Source organism: Periophthalmus magnuspinnatus, chromosome 9, assembly GCF_009829125.3.
Source record: "Periophthalmus magnuspinnatus isolate fPerMag1 chromosome 9, fPerMag1.2.pri, whole genome shotgun sequence".
NCBI classification, from domain to species: Eukaryota; Metazoa; Chordata; class Actinopteri; order Gobiiformes; family Gobiidae; genus Periophthalmus; species Periophthalmus magnuspinnatus.
Window position 1 is genome coordinate 21,694,510 of NC_047134.1, and position 21,521 is coordinate 21,716,030.

At 38.6% G+C, this 21,521-nt stretch overlaps 1 protein-coding gene across 1 annotated transcript in view; it reads left to right on the forward strand.

The window, feature by feature from the left end:
- The window catches only part of cacna1ba (calcium channel, voltage-dependent, N type, alpha 1B subunit, a), a 156,914-nt gene that overhangs the window by 64,824 nt on the left and 70,569 nt on the right, over positions 1-21,521 (forward strand). The window contains exons 7-9 of the mRNA XM_055224495.1: positions 8,654-8,757; positions 19,472-19,587; positions 19,814-19,900. Of these exons, the coding sequence (XP_055080470.1) occupies positions 8,654-8,757; positions 19,472-19,587; positions 19,814-19,900 (307 nt within the window). The remainder of the gene's footprint in view (positions 1-8,653; positions 8,758-19,471; positions 19,588-19,813; positions 19,901-21,521) is intronic.

Consider the following 21,521-nt stretch of genomic DNA (forward strand, 5'->3'; position numbering starts at 1 on the left):
GCGCCGCAAGATGGGATATGGCGGTTTAGCATAGATCAGGTGGCTGTACTGGTCTACTGTTCACTCATACTGAGAGAGAGGATTGTGCTTCTTTGGCAAAAGCTGCTACAAATATGCTTGGCAAAAGTATTGAAAATCAGATAGTAATCGATACTAATACTAGTATTGAAACTAGCTAACTAACTTTGAGCAGGTATTTATAAAAAAAGTCACATTTATGGGACAGAAATTAACCTTTCCTAAATAAGATCTTGAGCTGTATCAGAACTAGTATAAGACCACGTAGACTAGTGTATGCCCATGGACCATTATGGAATCCACCTGGACGACTGAGGGATTACACAGACGTAAGGCCATATGGTAATATAAAATTACAGTTTATTGTTTAAAATTACATTCTATTGTCTAAATTTAAAAAAAATTAATCTTATTGTCATTGTGATATCAAAATCTGTATCGAATATCAAGTCTAGCCCTTAGTATTAAAATCAAGTTTTAAAAAAGACTTTTATTTCTATTTCACTGAAATGTCAAAAAGGCAGATTAAAGGCGCACTCTGCAATTTTGGTGGTGGAGGATCCACCTGCATGTTTCCATAGAGATCTTATTGCTTTGCCTGGAATGTTTCACAGAGGCAATAAATGTCCCGGCCTAGTTACAGGTTAAATCTGTGGTGAGGCAAGTCTGCTCCATGTCCTTCTTATTCTGTAACGCACTTTGAATTACTTTGTGTACAAATTGTGCTATACAAATAAACTTGCCTTGCCTTGCCTTGCTCAGAGTGTTAATGCATGTCTTTCAAGGTGTTTTTGCAATAAAATTTAAACTGAACGCATGAAAGACAGGCAAGTTAATTTCCATTCTGTGAACTATTATATGCCAACAATTAACATCTCCATGAAGACAGAAAGAAAGTCCTACCAGAAAAGTTCCATTGTGCCCCTTTGATCATTGGGGCAGCAACTCACTTGCTAACACTCTGTTGACGGGTCAGTGGCTACTTCTAATATCCTTGGGCAAGACACTTCACCCACTTTGCCTTTCAGAATTTGTCAGTCTGATTGTGTGATTGGTAATAGGAGGGTGCCAAGCAGAAGTAAGTTATCTGTATATTGTAGAATCTTTGTCTTGATTCTCAACCATTCACTGTGTTTTCCAACAATTTTCCTACAAAATATTTCTATGTATCTACAGTGATACATGGTTTATGATGGTGCACTGGGCTTCTCTGAGATTGTTGTTCATTTGCACAGAATTTTTAATGATAAAGTCCCAACCTATCATTTCCAAATTTCCTCGCTAGTGCCACATGTGTTTCTTGTCTGTTTGATTTACTTCTTGTCAGTGTTTGTGATTGAGCAGTAAATAAACAAAACCTCAAATTGCACCATCTCATCAATTATATCCCACGATCATTACACCTAGATTAGACCTTAACAGCCTTGTTTTGCCACGTATAACTCCCAATGTAATGAGCTATCAGTTGAGTTAAACAGTGACAAGACAAAAGTTTCAGCCCTTCCCTTGATAGTGTTACCTCAGTAGTTGATAAAGTACATTTGTCTTCATTACGGCGTGCACTAAACTCTCCCTGCTGGCTGTGCTTTGAATACTCCTCTTTTAAGCTGCTGCGGTCTGTGCCCTCCTCGTCCAAATTCGCTATTGATAAGACGTACATGATTAATCGCTGCAAAAAAAATGGAGACGGATGGTAAAGACATCAGGACTGTCTCAATGAAATCTATACCAAATGTCTACTGTAATCAAAGCCAAAGCTGGAACAGTGTTTTTGTAATCTTTATTTATAATGTGGGCCAGACTGAACAAACTAACACAACATCACCACATGGCCACAGTATTTGACTATTTCCTTATGCCTTTTTTTAACATCCAACACAACTGGCTTTGCAGGCCACTTTAAAGGACACATATTATGCAAAATTGACTGTATTTGACCATTTACTCGTGTTATATTATTGTCCCCCTCACCATCCCTAGAGTTGCTTCATTTATGCTTGTTTCATTAATCCATTAATCTATTAATCCAAAGCCATATTTTTAGATTTTTCAAAAATGCTCAGTTCACATTTTGCCAAAATAGTTGCGTCACAGGTAAAAATCTGGATCTCCTGTGCAATTTTTAAAGCCATACGCAGCTTTTAAACCTATAAGCCTCTCCAGGGAAATACATTGGAATCAGTGCTTCAGTCCAAATATAGGATTCACACTCACACTTGGCAACCTTAAATTATAAAACAAAAATGTGTTGTGCTTAAAGGTGCACTATGATATTTCTGGCTATAAAGTTAATTGGATGAAGTTGAAGGCCCTGCCACTTACTGCTCATTGCCAACTCAACTCAAAATTGTATAAAATATCTCGTTTTTACATTCCCATGCCAATTATCTGATCTGATCAAAATTCATTTTGGACACCTGGAATCAGTTATATCTCTCTGTGTGGGTAAAGAAAAAGTAATTAGAATTGTCTGCACTCTCAAATGTGATTATCTGCTGCAGGCTTTACTGGTACATATTCACCCAACATATTTTAAAAGTTTGATCAGTTGTATAAAAATATTTATTTGGAACAAAAAAAACCCCAGATATATCACTATACCTTTTCTCTCAGGCATTTGGCACTTGGCATTAGTTTTTGCGTCCTGAGAAAGCACCCCCATGGTCTAAGACTATGGTGTGTGCTCCTTTTGCTCCACTCACCTCACTCGCCTACTAATCTTGCTCCTCAGTTTGCGTCCTGTCTCATCTTCCAAAGATGAGACAGGATATATTTGAAGATGAGACAGGAAGGATATCCCAGATATTCAAGTTCGACTCATACATCAATCAGTCTTCTGGTATTTGGCATAATCCAAACTCTGTATAGACAAAATACCATTCTTCTGGAAGTCCTGTTTTTGAAGTGAGCGTTGAAGCTAGTCTTAGGGAATCTGTATGACAATGGGAACATTAAAGTCATTTGAGATATTAGAGAATTAAAGTTGCCTAGACAGGGATTTTTGGAGATACTTCACTTATTAGTAAAGACCTTGTTCTGCTACATCAGCTCCTTTGTGGTGCATTGGAAGATCTTTAAAAGTATTTGGGCGGGTCATGAAGCTTTCACTTATTGTAAAAGTGTTTCTAATGATGCCTGATCCCAATTCAATGTCCTCCTAAAACATCTGGGAGAAGGACTTAAATGCCACTTTAACAGTAGATGAGCTGGGATGAGATCCTTAGGAATGTAAAGAAAATGCCAAGGGAGTTATGGACTCGACTCGTCCAATTTAAAATTTGACATGGTTGCATAAAGTGGGATTGGCAGATAATCATCTCTCTTGGAAATGCTAAGATGATAGTGAAACACTTGTTCACATGGCCTGGCTCATCAGTTCATGTAGTCATTGAAACTGTTGTTGGTAACCACATCCCATTCTGTAACAGGCTTTACATTCTGGGGGACCCCTTGATAATGAGTATTTTGCCTCCATCTTTTTCACAGACAGTCATTATGTTGGGAAGGAAATTATTAGTAAGTAATGGCAGGCCCCTTCAGCCCCATCTTTTATCATATCTTACAGACGTTTGAATAGAGCAGATTATTATAACAGCAAGTGGTCGACTCACTGGTCATATATTCAGTCAGTAATGTCTCCACCTCAAGAAACTGCCTCAGGTGTCTGAACTGACTTATAATGCTGCCACTTTTATGTTTTATTTGTATACACTAGTTACATTTGATTAACATCATGATGTTTGTCTATGATCTAAGTCTGAACTCATGTGGAACTGTTGTATTTTGTTTTAAGTCCTAAAAAATAATAATAAAAATAAAAAATATACACTGCATGCATGTAACGTTTTTTGTTACAGAATCTGCTACCTGTTTGTCTCCTTGGAGATTTGCCTGGAATGTTGTATAGTGTAGCATTAAACTTATTTATCTACCGTAGATAGAGTCAAGCAGGTGATACCACCAGACCAAGTAACAGGTCAGATCTATTAAGACCCCCACTGTTAAATGGTAAATGGTCACATTTTTTAAAAGCGCTTTTCCACCTTCAAGGCACAAGCGTTTTACATCAAGAAACCATTCACCCATTCACACACATCATACCCCAGTGCATGTAGACACTGGGGGCAAGGTGGGTTCAGTGTCTTGCCCAAGGGCTCAACAAAGCATTCATCTGTGGCAGCTAGAATTGCACTGCAACCTGCGGGTCAGTGGATCTGGCTGCTCAACCAATGATGTTTATGTTGAGAGCGAAATTCAAAACAACTGAGCTACTGTCGCCCACTGCAATAAAAGGATCTGTAATTGAATAAACACGTGATAGATTAGTTAAATGCCATACTGCAGAACATTTTAGATAATGGTAATAACCAGGTGACATACCCTCCAACAGAAAAGATACATATTGCTCCTTTAAAACTAGTATTTGCTTATACACGTTTTGTTTGTGGGAAAACACAAAAGCTGTAGCTGAAGTGAGCATACTGTACATCCCAAAATACTTTAATCCAGGCCTGAAAACACAACAACTTCAAAGTGTAACTCTAAGGTGTTAAAAGTGCTTCCAATTTAATGATATGATTTTTTTCTGGGCATACTAACTAAAATATATCAAAATAAAATAACTAGATATAAAGCATTTTTAATGCAAACTTTACTGCTGCAGGCTCAGAACATGCATTAAGAATACTGGGTACATTTTTAAAAAATGGCAATACTGCGAAAACCAATATATAACTCATATATAGAAAGAGAGAGTGGACAATATTTCCTCTGTCGTCAGTAGAATATTGCAGTGGCTTGGCACTAATAGCCGTGGGGCAGCTAACTGTGAGCATGGCAGCAGTTTAGTGTGGATTTAATTAAGACAGACCTGTTTATGTAATTCTGCAGCAGGACGGGACGAGCAGTGCTTAGGGTGATTTGTAGTGGCATTATTACATTACACGCACTGCTGTAGCAGTGGCCTCCACCAGCGTTTTACTCCAATCAGGTTCAGCATTTAGTGTCCATAAAGTTATTAATCCTTAGTTATAATGGTTTCTTTGCAGTAGAGAGAACTGTACTACTACTCTTGAAGTGAATATTTGGCACAATTGAAATCCATCTGATAATAACGTTATTTTATTATAATTTATAATAATGATATTATATTTACAGTTGAAACAAAAGTTTACATACACTATATAGAAAGACACATACGCTTTTTCACTCACTCTCTGACAGATTAAACTTTTCCTGTTTTAGGTCAATTAGGTTTACCAAAATTATTTCTAATTACTAAATGCCAGAATAATGAGAGGAAGATTTCTTTAGACATTTTTTCATTATTCTCTTCAATGTCAGAAGTTTACATACAGTAAGATTACTATGCCTTTAAACAATTTGGGAAAACCCAGATGATGATGTGATAGGTTTATTGACAACATTTGAGTTAATTAGAGACACACCTGTGGATGTACTTGAAGGCACACATGAAACAAACTGCTTCTTTGTGTAACATTATGGGAAAAAGAAACCAGCCAAGATATCAGGAAGAGAATTGTGGATTTCCACAAGTCTCGTTCGTCCTTCGGTGCAATTTCCAGATGCCTGAAGGTGCCACACTCATCTGTTCAAACAATTATATGCAAGTATAAACACCATGGGAATGTCCAGCCATTATACCGCTCAGGAAAGAGAAAATGCTTTGGTCCGAAATGTGCATATCAACCCAAGAACAAAAGCAAAAGTCCTTGTGAAGATCCTGGTAAGAGTGTGTCATTAGCCATAGTGAAACAAGTTCTGTACTGGACCACTCTGCCAGGAAAAAGGCATTACTCCAAAAGAAACATAAAAAAGCCAGATTACAGTTTGCAAATGGCCACAGGTACAAAGACATGGAGACATGTCCTATGATCTGATGAAACAAAAATTTAACTGTTTGACCATAATGAGCATCATTATGTTTGGGGGAAAAGGGGGGAAGCTTGCAAGCCTAAGAACACCATCCAAACTGTGAAATACGGGGGTGACAACATCATGTTATGGGGTTGTTTTGCTGCAGGAGGGATTGGTGCACTTCACAAAATGGATGGCATCATGAGGAAAGAACATTATTTAGAAATACTGAAGCAACATCTCAAGACATCGGCCAGGAAATTAAAGCTTGGACAATGGACAATGACCTGAAGCATACTGTCAAACTGGTTACAAAGTGAAAAGGATAACAAAGTCAATGTTTTGGAGTTTTGGAGTGATCACAAAGCCGTGACCTCAGTCCTACTGAAAATGTATGAACAGACATGAAAAGTCATGTACAAACAAGGCAGTTACATCAGTTCTGCCAGGAGGAATGGGCCAAAACCTGAAAAATACAATTTAAAGGGAATGGTACCAATACAAACATTTAGTCCGATTTCATGCCAGACAATGAGAAAAAAAGCGTATGTCTCTTTATATAGTGTATGTAAACTTCTGGCTTCAACTGCACTTACTTAAATATACATCATAAATGTAGTGTCAAGTGATTCTTACACATCCAGCAAATATCCCATAGGTGTTTTACACCCTGCTTACATTTACACAATCATTGACAATCACATCTGTCCAATATAGAAAATTACAGTAGACTTTAGAGAGCCAGTGTGGAGGTCAAAGCCTCATGCCTGTATGAGGAGACAAATGTGTCTCACTATCTCTGTGCTTCCTCCATTTTGCAAACCAACTTAACAATGTCCACCTTTGATTTTACACCCTTGCTTTAAAATTGTTCATATAACAAATCTATTTCAATACAGAAACATCACTGAAGAAAAGTGCACATTTGTATGAACCATAGACTGTATAAAGAAGTGGACTGGGGAGTGTGACGTCACTCATAGCGTTCCAGTTCAGTGAAGCTCATTGAGGCTAGGAGTTATAGAGGCAAATTTGGAACTGAGTTCCATATTTGGAATTCTGACCACGAGTATCATAGCAACTAAAGAGCCAATCTGTAGCAAGGCTGCTGAAGATTGAAAGCCCGCTTAATGTGCTAATGATATGTTCTCACGCCTTTATATCCCTTTGGTCTTCTCTGCGTTGCTGTAATGTAAATAAACTTTGATTAACAGGACTAAAATGTTCAAACCAATCAAATAATCTGAGTTTCATATGCAACTAAATATGAACTTTTGAACCAATAAAGCTATATTTTTATCATCCACTCGCATGTCATCCTATCTCCCCTTACCCTTACATGACATTGATATTGTTTACTCACAGTGTGACTTGTATCAGATTGCATTCACAGTCTGGCATGCGTGTAGTGAAAGTCAGCATTTTTGCCCTCTAATTACACAGTATAATAACCTCATTGTGTTTGTGGAGCATTATAGACCTGATCCTTTATCTGCACAGACAATGGGGCACATCTGTAGAAGAACAGAATGGAATGAATTGGCTTCAGCTGGGCTATAGAAAAACAAGGCAATCTAATCTTGTGTAAACATTAATATATAGCAGCAGGCAGGCCTATAGTGCACAGTGGGGATGAAGAATCTCACAAACAATTTACCACACTTCAACTAATAAATTACATCCAACTACAGTTTCTATCTTGACTTTTGTATCGTGGTGGGTGTATACGAGAAGCCTCTGTGTTACCGCGTTCACACTTGCACACACATGATTGGTTTTCATGCTTCTGGGGACACTACAATTTAGTTACCTTCATTTCCTAGAGACTGATCCTAACCCTAACCTTACTACTTGCCTAACCTTAACCTAAACCCTAACCGTAACCTATTTAACCCATAGTTGAGCTTCTGAACTCCATTGTTAATCTGATATTGCGTTAAATTATGGGACCTATATTTTTGTTCCCATAAGTGAAGCAGGTCCCCATGAAGAGAGTATGTACAGTATACAGATTTTAATCACCACAATGTGATAAATACCTGCCCACTACAGCAAAATTGGTACTAAATTTGGACTTTTTTTTTTTTTTTTTTTTTTTTTTTAATTATTTGTCTTGGGCAAATAGACATCTTTTCTCTTGCATAGCCTAGGCAGCCACAATCGATGTCAATCAACATGATACAAGAGACAAGGAAAAATAAACAAAAACAGACAGCAAAACACACACCAAAAAAAGAGTATCTCCGATTGCCCAAAAAGGAGTGGGACCAGTGGGACTTAAGTTGGAACTAAACATGGACTAGACCACGTCTGCGTTAGAATGCATTAATCTGCATTAGAACTAAACCGGGATCATGCCAACCCATAACATTTTCAAGAATATGCCTCTAAATACAAAAGTGTGAATTTAGCTTTTAGGGCCCCCTTGAGGCTGGCAGTGGCCAATGCATCTGCAGAACCAAGCAATGCCAAGAAACATTTGAACAAGGCTAGCCTCAAAGGCCAGTGTGTAAAAAAGTTAACATTAGCGCCCATGTATTTCAAAATAAAGCAATCATGAAATAAAAAGCTGACTCCTGGGTTTGTAAAGAATCTGAATTATGGTAAAAATAAATAAATAAATAGAAAAAAGCTATTTTTTGCAGATATCAATGTCTCTTGTATGTAATGCATTGATAATGAATGATTAAAGGAATTTTAATATTGATGTAATATTGATCTTACATATTAAAATACTATTCTGTGTTGTGTGTTTCAGGCCAACGATGCCTCAGGGAACACATGGAACTGGCTGTACTTCATCCCCCTCATCATCATCGGATCCTTCTTCATGTTGAACCTGGTCCTGGGAGTGCTCTCTGGGTGAGTAGTACACTCAAAATACACACTTCTACAGCAATGTAGAAGTGTGTATATCTATGGGTTTTATTGTAACACTACAATGCTATAAGCTTTTCTCTAATTTTTTTATTCCAGTGTAATTTGTAACTTTTAAGACGTACTCAAACATACATACAAGTGGACCTGGGGACCAAGGGAATCATTTCAAAGTAATATTATAATTTGCAGAACTGAGAGGCCCTGTCTCTTTATAGAGTGATTTCCCTGTGACAAGCAGCAGAGTTTCACTTACATGTTTCTAATGCTGAGAAATGGCTACGGGATATTTTTGCAAACAACATGTATGACCCGGAACAAAGTGAAGTGCAGTGGGTGGGGATAGTGGGTATGTGAAAACAGATATTTTCTGAGCACTCAAGCCTCAAATGCAGCCTGTACAGAAAAAAGATAATGTTTATTCAATAATTTAATTAGTTTACAAATATTCCAATTATTGATTAATTGCGACTTATTGATTAACTAGATTTGGCTCTGCAATTTTCTTGACTAGCATTGTAATGGGCTCTGTGCACAGCAGCATGCTAGCTAGCTCACTGTGTCTTAAACATGGAAGTATAATAAAATCTGGAAGGTGAACTCAAAGTGACGTGGTTTGTAATGACCTGCCCTGATTGGCGCATGGGCCCAAAAATAATTTTCTTTTCCACATTACTTCCTCAATACAGGATAGCACCTGCCACCCATGTGACGTCAGAAACGTGCACTAAGTGATCAGTTCATGCTGAGCAGTAGCTGTGCATAGCGGAGCTAGTACGCAAGTAGAGGCGCTAACAGTGAGGCTGCTGGACGCTATTGTGCACAGAGCCTATTGGAGATTTGCATTTTATTTTTATCCCTTTTTTTTTTTTTTTTTTTTTTTAACAGTGCACATAACTATAACATCACAGCTCTTAACATATAGTTTAAGCTTTGTCTATTTGTCCCTCCATCTGAATGTTTTACATTTTATTCTTTTGTATATTTTTGTTTTGACTCAAATACATTTTTGGGAGATTTAATACACTTTTCTAAACCATGTTTATATTTCTTTGATAGGCCCCCACACCTTGGCATTCTCTTTTCCCTGTCCCTTTAGCCTTCTGTCACACTCTGTCCTCCCCTCTTCTAATTTATTTAGGTAGATTCCTGGTCTGTGACTGGAGCAATATAATATTCATGAGCCTTTATTAAAACATAAATTCACGTGATTATGGTGTCCTGGTGCCTGAGCCAACGTGGCTCACTCCCTAGCTGTAATTCGGTGAGATTCGATGGCAGATGGCAGAGAGAGAAATATCGTTGTGGGAAAGAGCTGTGTGTTTATCGTCTCTTCTGTAATATTGCCTCGCAGTTATTAACATCTTTCTCAGAGTTGGAAGTCTCTTGATATTTGGGCCCTCATTTTGTCTTGTGGCGTTACGTCTGGGCTAAAGCAATCTTTCCCTCCAAGTGGAAGAACAAGGGAACTTACTTATACAGTGCTGGTATTAACTGTTGGTCTAGATCAGAGACTGTAGTCACCTTATTCCAGACATTGCTGTGTGTGCTGCCATCGTCATTCAGGCTGTATTATTTTGCATGGGGCTGCTGATCTTGACAACAAATAAGCAGCAATTCTATACAGACTAGAGAACTGTTTTAAAGCTTCCCACAGAATCATTGCATAGTTGACTTGTTGGTGCACATGAACATAGTAAGTTTTACACAAATCAACCTACTGTTATATCATTTTTTGTGGCAAAACCTTTCTCCAATTCTCCAATGCAATGGATGGGATTCTCACTTAACCACTAAGAAAGTGTGGTTTAGTAGCGTTTAGAGGCAAAAGTGAACGGGGCGGAATAAGATCAATGAAGAAGTGGCGTCACCCATAGTGTTCAGCTTCAGTCAAATCATCAAGGCTAGTGGTTACAGGGATGAATTTGAAGTCAAGTTACATATTTGGAATTCCGACTGCGAGTATCATAGCAACCAAAGAGCGAATCCGGAGCGAGGCTGTTAAAGGTAACAACCCTTCCCGCCCGTACCGCTAGTTAAGCAGAGAATGGACGCTTATCAACACTGACAATCAAACCTGTTGCTAACACAGGAGCTGCCTCAGGGAAAGAAGGTGCCTGGTTTACCTGTTATGAATTGGATTTACAGACACAATAGCAAAATAAAAACATCAGGATCTTGTAGAGCGGGTTAATACGAACATTTTAAGACCGAAATGACAAGGCTCACTGCAACAGTTACAGAGATATGGGTGATGATTTTCAATATAAAGTGAATTGGAATTGGAGTTGAGAGAATCGGATGCGTGCCCATACTCACTTGGAACGCATCAGCTTGCACGTTAGCTATATCCATTTATATATACAGTCTATGGTTTAGATACAGTTAGGATGAAGTTTGGTGGCTCAGTCTCTGCTATATTGGCAAGGCAAGTTTATTTGTACAGCACAATTCGTATACAAAGTAATTCAAAGTGCTTTACAGAATAAGACAAACATTAAAATCACAATACAACAAATCAAAACATAAATGATCACAAATAATCATCATAAAATGTACAAGCTTTCAGTCATATGCACAGCTAAGCAGAACCGTTTTGAGCCTGGCAATGGAGATTGTTGTACTTTTGAGCAAGACACTTCTCTCAGCTTGCCCATGACTTATTTAAGTGTGGCAGAGGAGTTACTGTAAAGTGCAATAAGCAAAATAATGTATTCAAATTTATTGTAAAAGCAGCTCCTAGAGTCAAAATAAGTTGATCAGGAGCATTGCTAGTTAGTCCATGAAGGGAAAACTCTACTCTGACTTCTTAAAGGTGTGAAAAGCTGCTGCTTATAAACTCGGTTAAGAATTACAATGCTAGGAATGGGTTAGGAAAGTGTTATAGAATAGGAATAAGTTTGGACCAATCAATTTACATTTCACAATTTCACATTTTTAAGACAGTAAACATCAGGCACATCCTTTTTAAGAAGGACTTAAAAGTGTATATATAGATAGATTATATAAAACACTGCAGAGGGCTTTATGTACCACCAAAAGAAGCTTGTGTACCAAGAGCAATATATGTGCCACAGTTTAAGAGACCAGACTCCATGCAATACGTTTCTAATAGAGTTTGAATCAATAGGTTTTTATTTACACACAATAGAAGATAAAAGTCTCACTGCCCATTTCCTGCTATAATTTGCCTCTAGGCTTTTACTGTGCTTTGCTTATAACTTGTAATTATGTCTACTTATATATAACTATTTATCCAGACTTTGGACCACCACAAATAATAAACTTATATCCTGACTTTCACATGTTCTTGTTGGGTTATTTTGTTTATATTCTTTGAGTCAAAACATTGCTTGTCCAATTTTTTTGTAACATTTCCCCAGAATTCTTCCTAACATCATTCACATTTTATCAGTCCCACAGCATTTGAAATAGACAGTCAGAACGCGCCCTCTCTTTAAGTCGCTTTTTCCTGCTTCTCTGTTTTTCTTGATAAGCCCAAGTTTGTCCCGCTGGTGTAAAATCCATTTGCTCTCTCCGCTCCTCTTTGAAATTAAGGAGAGAGAGGGACCGATAGAGGGACTGTCCCTTAAAGACTTCAAGTCATTTACGGGACATCTCTTTCAGCCTGTGTCTCCATCTACTTAGAGGGAGGAAAAATGAATCCTACTCTGGGTTTTGTCTCTAAGAACGCACCAAACAACATGTCTTTGGGAGCTTAGACATGTTTTGCTTCTTTATATCAACACTTACTTATGAAAACATACAATATCTTATCTAAGTTAGCTTGTCATCCCTGTGTTTTTGAATCTGCTAGCATCATTTTGCTAATAGCAGCCATTTCAACATGCTCCACTCAATATCCTTAGAAAAGACACATTTTTATGCAATGCTTTTCCACCTTCAAGGCACTCAAAGTGTGTTACATAAAGGAACCACTCACCCATTCACAAACATATTCATACACTAGTATACGTAGACACAGGTGCAAGGTGGGTGTCTTGCCCAAGGGCACAATGAAAGCATTCATCTCTGGGAATGAGAATCACATTGCTATTTATATTGAGATCGGGATTCAAACCTCCAGTCTTCAGATCAGTGGACAAACACGCTACCAACTGAGCTACTGTCAACCCTATCTAAGAAAAAAAAGAGTCTTTAAAAATATTTTATGCACAGTATTATTCACTTTTTAAAACAACTGTTTGGTGCCTTAGCTTTGGTGAATCCCGTAGTATTACTTAAAAGCGATCTGGAAAAATGTTTTGAATCAGGTATTGGCTCCAAAATTTCAGTTCAACTGATATCCAGGTTGGGCCCGTAAACTGATAACTGGGGGCTGTTAGCCCAGAACATCTCATAACTTTTACTACTCAAAGCTGCTCTGTAGTTAGTTGAAGGATAAATAACAGTTTACACAATAGTTATTCATTATGATCAGTTTTGTCATACATTATTTTTGTATCAAGAAAATAAGTCACTGCGGTGGCTGATATCAGGTATTGGAAAATAACATAGAACATGTATCAAAATTAATGTCTGAACTGTAAAAGCTGCATTGGTGCATCCCTAAAGTGAATACAATTTAAGTTGTAATTTGAGTGTGAAATATTGAAGGGCTGAAATGATTCTGGTGTAGGTTTATGAGCTTTAAAAACACCGAGTGCACCCCAGATTACTGCTGGGTGACTTTAAGATTGGTTTAAGTGAATGAAACAAAACTTTAGTATGTTCTTGACGAGCAAGTAACCTTATGACATGGTTAAAAGCTAAATAATAATAATGATAAAAATAAGCCTAGGACCTTTAAGTTGTAAACACTGAAATGCAAGCAAAGAGTGAGTAGTAACAGGCTCAACAGTTGGTATGCGCTAAACCCACTAAAATTCCTTGTTAAATTTAGCATCCATGACCATAACATTGGGACAGTTACCCTTTATTGTCCACCCCCTCCTCCATGCAAGTTGTCAGATGAGCTGGGAGGTGCGCCGGAGGGGAAAGGTCATTGATCCAGTCTGACAGGGCCATGCGGGGGCCGTGTCACCACTTAAAGGCCACGATATGAGCTTCAGAGCGGGGCAGTGAGGCCGGACACTCCCAGGGGAGCAGCCCGGGACACTAAAGCCTGCTTTTATCCCATCAGCGTGGGCAGAGCTGCAAACTTGAGATGTGCCAGTGAGCAGTCTGGACCTGGCCAAATACACCAGTGACCCTTTGAACTGCCTGTCTGCTGGCTGGGTTTATCAAGCAACGTGCCAAATATTTTTCTCATTCAAATATATACACAATGTAAGGTGCAAAATTAGCAGTATAGTCTAGTTGTATTATGTTGTATGTAAAAAGTAGATCAAAACTCTTACATAATAATTTTCTGAATCCATTTGTCCATGGAACAACATAAGCAAACATGGGTTATTGAGTATACTCGCCCTTAGTCAATCACTGGCTATATATTTTGTGCAGCACAATCCTGTAACTCAACGATAACTTGATAAGCTAAATCAAATATGTATGTTTTAATATGTTTGCTTTTCTGTTGCTACATCACTCTGTTAGAAATAAATCTATATTTCCTCTTTTCTTATGATCTAATTTGCTGTGATTCAGTGCTGTGTTTGGACTCCTTCTGGCATATGCATTTATACCCATGACAAAGTGTGAACCTGTGGGCTGTGTGCTCTTACAAAACTGCAAATGCAAGCTGCTACCATCAGATTTTCTTCCTCTTAACACTAGAAGCAACTAACTGACTATTTAGCATGAATTTGTTGTAGTCAAATTGCTATGGTGGATAGGGCTTAGAATCACAGGGTCTCTCACCTTTTGATTAATACACAAAACAGTACTACCTGTTTTCAGATGGGTGTGATTGACAGTTGGATTAGCTCATCACTATTGAAAAAATTAAAGGAAAAAAAATATCTCAGGGGGCTGAAAAGTAATACTGATTTTGAAAACATCACAGATTTTTGCAGAATCAATGATCAAAGTACTAAGCTATACTTTATCTGAGTTGAGATAAATTTGGTTTTAGTTATAAATGGTGGATGACCAGTGTGCTCCTTCTTTCACATGTGTCACTGAAATAAAACAAATCTGATTTCATCATCACATTTGGTTGGACTCGAAATGTGACGGAGAACACTGAAACCAGACTGATATTTCTCTGTATAAAAATACAGAGGAATATCAGTCTGGATTTGCCCAGCAACATTTTCTGAACATTAATTAATGAAAGACTGTTATGTGACAATCAATAATCAAAACAGTGCATACTTTAACTGAAGTAGGCTACATACCATATAAGCAACAGAACAGTAGTGCTGCTGTTTAGTGAATACATTATTATAAATATGCATTTTTTTGATAGAGAAACCGATAACAATACTGTATCAACAAGTAGCATCACACTCTTTTGGTATTTCATCACAGTCCTAATTGAAATTAGCTGATTTTATGGTATCAGTCAATACGTGTAGAACTTGGATTCAGATTCAACAATAGTGAAGTTTCTAGCTAATTTCTATTGGCAAAATAGCATATAGGCTAATGAACAGAGTCAAACTAGATCTCTGAAAACAACCAGTGGCTCTGTCCGAGTGAAGGCAGCCACGCAATTAGATGTAGACAGTAGCAGCGACGTATAGAGAGAGACAGCAAGAGAGATAGAGATAGAGGAAGAGAGAGAGTGAGAGAGATGGAGAGAGAGAGAGAAAGAGAGGGAGCAGACAGCTACTGCATTGCAGGAGCTTCCCCCGGCGGCGCTGAGGGAGACACACCAATCAGAGGCTGCGGGGGCGGACTGCTGGAGATCCCTAACATGGGGGATGTTGGCTTTGTTCACTACATTTTGTTTTGTCTTGACTATCGGTCTAAACCTCCTTACCCTGTGCTCAGTCATGTTGCCTAAATGCTCATTTAAGGATAGAGGTGGACGGATTTTGAAAATACTGGTAATATTGTGAATGTTGTTTTGGGATATGCATAATTTGATTATCAAGTACATAGTTTACAGTAAAACTGCTGAAAAAAGCTGACTTATGTTGTAAACTTTGACACTTCACATTTGTCTTAGATTTAAAGGACACACATGCAAAATTGACGTTTGAACTTTTCAAAAATATAACCTGGCTCTCTGAGCTGAACCTGTGTAGCCCTCTGAGGTGAGTTCTACACATCAGTCTGGCATGGCGCTCACTGAAAGCGATCGGGACCAGTGATTGGAGCGTTCAAACAAATACTGTTGATTGGGCGAAGCACCACAACAGCGGAACAATGCGAGAAATCAAACTTTAGTTTAATCCAGTTGAGAGAAAAGCACAAGCTTTTTACCCATCCACAAATGCACATACACTTCCCTCTGCCTATATTTGTACTAAAATAGTTCGAAGTGTGTCAGTTGGCATCGTTTGTTTTGTTTCTTTTGGTGCTGGCTTCCACACAGACCACCGTGCTGCCCTGTGATTGGTCAGTTTCCGCACCACTGATGGTGTGGGACCTATCACATGCAAACGTTTTAGCTGGAGCTGAACAAGACGGATTCTCAAGATTTTGTGACCTACAAAAATCGTGAGAATTCATCTTGCTGGCAAAGCTATCAAAAACATATCTGGAGTTGCTTCATTCATGCTTGTTTCAGTAGGCTAATCCTTTGATAAAAAGCAAATAAATATTCTTTATTGGCAACTTCTCCTGCGCAGGTTTTAAGTAACCGGGCCGAACAAAAACAGCAAATAATTTATCAGTGACCGCATCTTCTCTGACATAACTTTCACCCGTCACCCATGACACGCTAATAAGCTTGTCCTTAGACTTATAATGAAAATCCTGATAGGAATCAGAAATCTGTTTGATACAATGGCAGGTATATTATATCTGTGCTAGTTATGCTCTTGTCCTCTGCGATGACGTATCATGTATAACACATCAGACACATCGTATAAAAGTAGAGCCACAAGCGAGTAAAAATAGACCAAAAACAAAAGTCTTTGGAGAGCTTTTTTGAAAAGGGGAAAAGGACAACTGAGGAGCCAGAAGAGGAGCCTACAACCTCCAAGAAAAAGAAAGCTAAATTTAACAGACAATACCAGGAGTCCTAGGTGACCCTCATGCGCAGAGTCCGCTCTGCTTAATATGCAGGAAAAGCAAACGAGGCAATGAAACCTTCAAAACTGCTTTGGCACATGGAGACTAAGCACCTGGGATTAAAAAAATAAGCCTTTAGAGTTTTTTGAAAGAAACAAATGTGAACAAGAAGGAAATAAGAAACAAGCGCAGGGCTCCCACTGATTCAGCGGTATGGTGAGTTGTATTTTTTATGCACTTAACTTATTTTTGCCATATTTATCTGCCATGCGTAGATGGCCAGTTCGTGAAGATAAAACCTACATTATTCCGGTCCGTGGTACAAAAAAGGTTGGGGACCCCTGGGCTAAGGTATTAATTTTCTTATTTATTTGTTTGTTGTTTATTTATTTAATTCCCATTGCTAATAGCAAAGAGTCAAGGATCGTGACATTGCCTGTTATGGCCCAGCTGTGGTCGCACCCCGAAGCCAGGCATGCGGTTGGGCCTCAAATGCGAATGCCTAGTAGCTGGGCCTTTGCCCACAGTGTCTGACCTGGTTCCACCCAAAAGGATGGCATGGGCCCACAGGAGGGTGGACCCACGTCATCCTCACCACCTGCAGAGGGGTTCAAAAGGGTCGAGTGCGAAGAGGACTGGGCAGCAGTCGAGGATGGGTGTCACTGTCATAGGCAACGACAGTGACATCTGGAGAGTGATGAGAGGTGATTGGGAAGAACAACTCCCAAAGTGGTGTTTAGTTATTGGACTTCTGTGCTAGTCACATTTTGTCCACCACAAACACACAGGGAACTTCTCCCAGATCCTGGGAGGCTGAGGACATTGAGTCCAAGTGGACCATGTTCTTCACCTCCGTTATCTATATGACTGCTTGTAGCAAGGCCTCTGGTGCCTATTGTGGAGGCAACCCCTGAACCCGGTGGTAGATGCCAAAAGTAAGGAGAGACTGAGGACTCAGAGGCAGTCACTGAGGTGTTTGGCAAGCTCCGGGAGTGCATGAGATCTGTCCTGAGTTATTGTCCTAAGATGCCTCCCTGAGGAGGTGTTCTGGCCATGTCCCACTGGGAGGAGGCTCCGGGGAAGACGCAGGACATGCTGGAGGGACTATGTCTCTCCACTGGCATGGAAACTCCTCGAGAGCACCCCTGGAAGAGTTGGATGAAGTGTGTGTGGAGAGGGATGTCTGGGCCTCCCTGCTCAGACCGCTGCCTCTGCGACCCTGCCCCAGATAAAGCTGAAGAAAATGGATGAATGGATCATAGATGGATCATTCATTCACAGCATACTCTGTGGTGGTATGTGACTACTCCAGCCATAGTGCAGTGGGGTAGACATTTATACACAGGCAAAGTGTAAATTGTTGTTATTGCATCAAATGGAGAATCAAGCCAAAATCAAGTAATTGCCTTATTTTATTTTAAGTAGCCTTTCTACCTCTACTCTAAGTCACGCTTACAAATCACCTTTGAATGAAGCTCATATCTATTCTCTGGCCATTTCTATGGGTAGACATAGAATTCACCATGCATTTATTCTGGTGTACTGTGATGCAAAGATATACAGTTGACCTATAGAAATATTACTGTAAACTCAATTGGCCAGAGAGGTGATAGGTATAACTTGATTTGAATGCACACAGTTTAGCATTAGTGGGAGCAGTGCTGTCAAATCTTTTCCTCCAAATGCTTTTACTGACAGAGGATTCACATTAGACCTCTTAAATCAAAAGCCCCAAGCTGATCATTGACAATTACAAGTGATTAAAATGCAATTAACTGCACAGCCCAACAATGGTGGCAACCCATGTAGACCAACCAATAGAATTTTAACACAAAATCCTCCAGAAGTACAGCATTTCTTGATCTTTTATTCACTGTTCTAAGTCGCTGTGCTTCCTTGTTCACATTTAGTTTCTCTTTTACGATGCAGCTCATTTAAATTCAGGACAGCCTCGGGGTTATGTAGGGTTGTGATGTAACCTAACAGTACTGCACAGGATCACAGACTTCACCAGCTAGCAACCAAGAGCTCCTTTCTAATAAATCTTTAGTAAGCTTAATAAGTATAATATAGTTCAGTCCACTGTGAGATTGTGGATTGTGTGATTTCACTTTAAATATCTGACAATAGATACTGGGGCGTTAATCCATTTTTATTTTGTAGATCCCTGTCTAAATACAGTATGGAAAATTGCTGTAAATATGGTGATGTAATGTTAAGGGCGCTTCTTTTTTTGCTTAATTTTAGATCAGTATTGTAATTTTAAATGTCCAAAATAGATTAATGGGTGTCATAGATTATAGCAATATAGCAGATAAAAGCATATATATATATTTTTTAAGATATGTATGTATTTTACAAAGTATTTACTACCTATAATGAGACAGATTATGTATTTGTTCAGTCTTATCCATATTTTCAGCATTGATTACATTGGACATATTAAGTTATAAGAAGATATTGTTGCATCCACTTTAGCGCCACCTGTTGTCCTTACCTCAGTCACAAACCCTCCTCAGTGTCAACACTACACCGCCTGTGCGTTGGCCTTATGTTAATGTTATTTTATGTGACAATACAATAACATTTGTTTTGACCTTTTGTTACTATACAGAGAGTTTGCCAAAGAGAGGGAGCGAGTGGAGAAGAGGCAGGAGTTTCTGAAGCTCCGCAGACAGCAGCAGATCGAAAGGGAGCTGACTGGATACCTGGAGTGGATCTGTAAAGCTGGTACGAATACAAGTTTAATGTTCACTACTTATTATGCTGTTGTTTCAGTCCCTATTTGTCCTAGCATAGTATAAACCACCATATAACATACCAGAGGATACCACAGCTATTTTGGCAGACCCTGCACCGGAAATGCTACATAATGCACCTTTATTTATTTTTATTTATTTTATTTATTTGTGTCATTTACATACGTTTTGAAGTAATCAAACCTTTCATGTTACAGAGGAGGTAATGCTTGCAGAAGAGGACAAGAACGCAGAGGAGAAGTCTCTGGATGCAGCATGGTACAAAAAGAAAGCCAGCAACTCAGGTGAGGAGCACTGCCGCTTGGTAATGAAGTCTCCTTTTGCAACAACTGTGCAAAATTAAAGGTAGACTATAGAAACTTAAAAGCAGACCTATTATATTTTTTTAGAGCTTTTAAGCATGTTATAGTTGTTTCTTCTCAACATTTACTCCCTTATATTTTGAGTGATTCGTGATATATTGGAGCAATCTTACATATTACAATCAACCCTCCTTTTCAGCGTCCTCGGCATACATCCACTTCTCTGTACTTACTTCCTTCTCCAATTTCATTTTCCTCATCAGTGATTCACATAGGATTCACCAGTGTTGTGTGGTCATTTTGGTACAAATGAAAAAAATATGCTGCTAGCTAGCACGTGCAGCTGTCCATTGGAGATGTTAACGTTTTGTTGTGACGTTAACAAAACAACAAACAGCAAAATCAATGACTTCTTTTACTTTGCTTTTATTTGTATTATTGATCCTTTTTTCCCGTAAGCCACCATGTTTGCTTTGACACAAAGTGACCATGCCTTTCTCTTACTGTTAATCCGCCTGATAGTCATGGCTATCAAAAATTGTTGATACAGGATATGGTGGCTGACCATAATGGCTTTATAAGATACTGTAAAAACTTGTGGTCTTGGCTGGCTAGGCAAAAGACTAGCAGCAAACGTTTATTGCATATAAAAAGTATTTGATCCATTTTAAGACATTAACCCTGCAGATGGATACTGCAGTGTGTAGTAGACTAATTTGTAATTTAGCCTATAACCTAAATTGCTTAAATAGCCTGAATTGGCAGGTCCATGTCATCATTTCACTAGCATAGTAGTTCCCAAATGAGTACACTGGGACCCCCAAAGGTTGTCTCCATGTCACGCCCATAAATGAACTGTAATCATTTGAATATAATATATCCGGTATTTAACCTACTGTGTATCTGTCTCCCAGTTCATATCAAACACACATCATCCCAATCTCCTCTGCCCTTAAGTTGCACACTCTCTCTTTTATATCCCGTCCTCCCTCTTCTCTGTCAGAATCCAGTCCATCATTAGTGCCGTACAGTAATGTGATTAGGATTAAGTGCACGTGCAGTTCAGACACAGCGTGGGAGTCTAAGGGCCCTTCACGCTAGTTTTAATACCCTCCGCTCTGGAGAGTTTGATGCCCTGCTTGACTTTTATACTCCTCTTAACAAGGAAACTGAATGGTGCTGGATTATGCATTGGGTGCTTTAAACTGAAACCTTTATTCTAGTCGATTACCTTCAGAAATAGTTAAACACGGTGGTCAGTTTATGATAAAGAAACAGAATGAGACTTTTTTTTTTAAATTTAATTTCAAAATGCTTTTTAAAGCATGGTGAACCTTCAGTTAGACTGCTGTCATTTCCTCTCAAATATCCACTCTTTATATCATTCAGACCAAAATCTATTAAACTAATCTCACCTCATATTAACAGCAGAAAAAATCCATGCTGTTGCTAAGTTCTCTGTGTTATTGTTTCATATTTTATCTGTAATCTGCCATGTTTTTTTTTTACATGAATAGACCATGCACGTCTGATTACATTTGTATTTATATAAAAAGCACTTTTTATAGTCTCAATACGGCATTCATCTGAAAACATTCCAAAA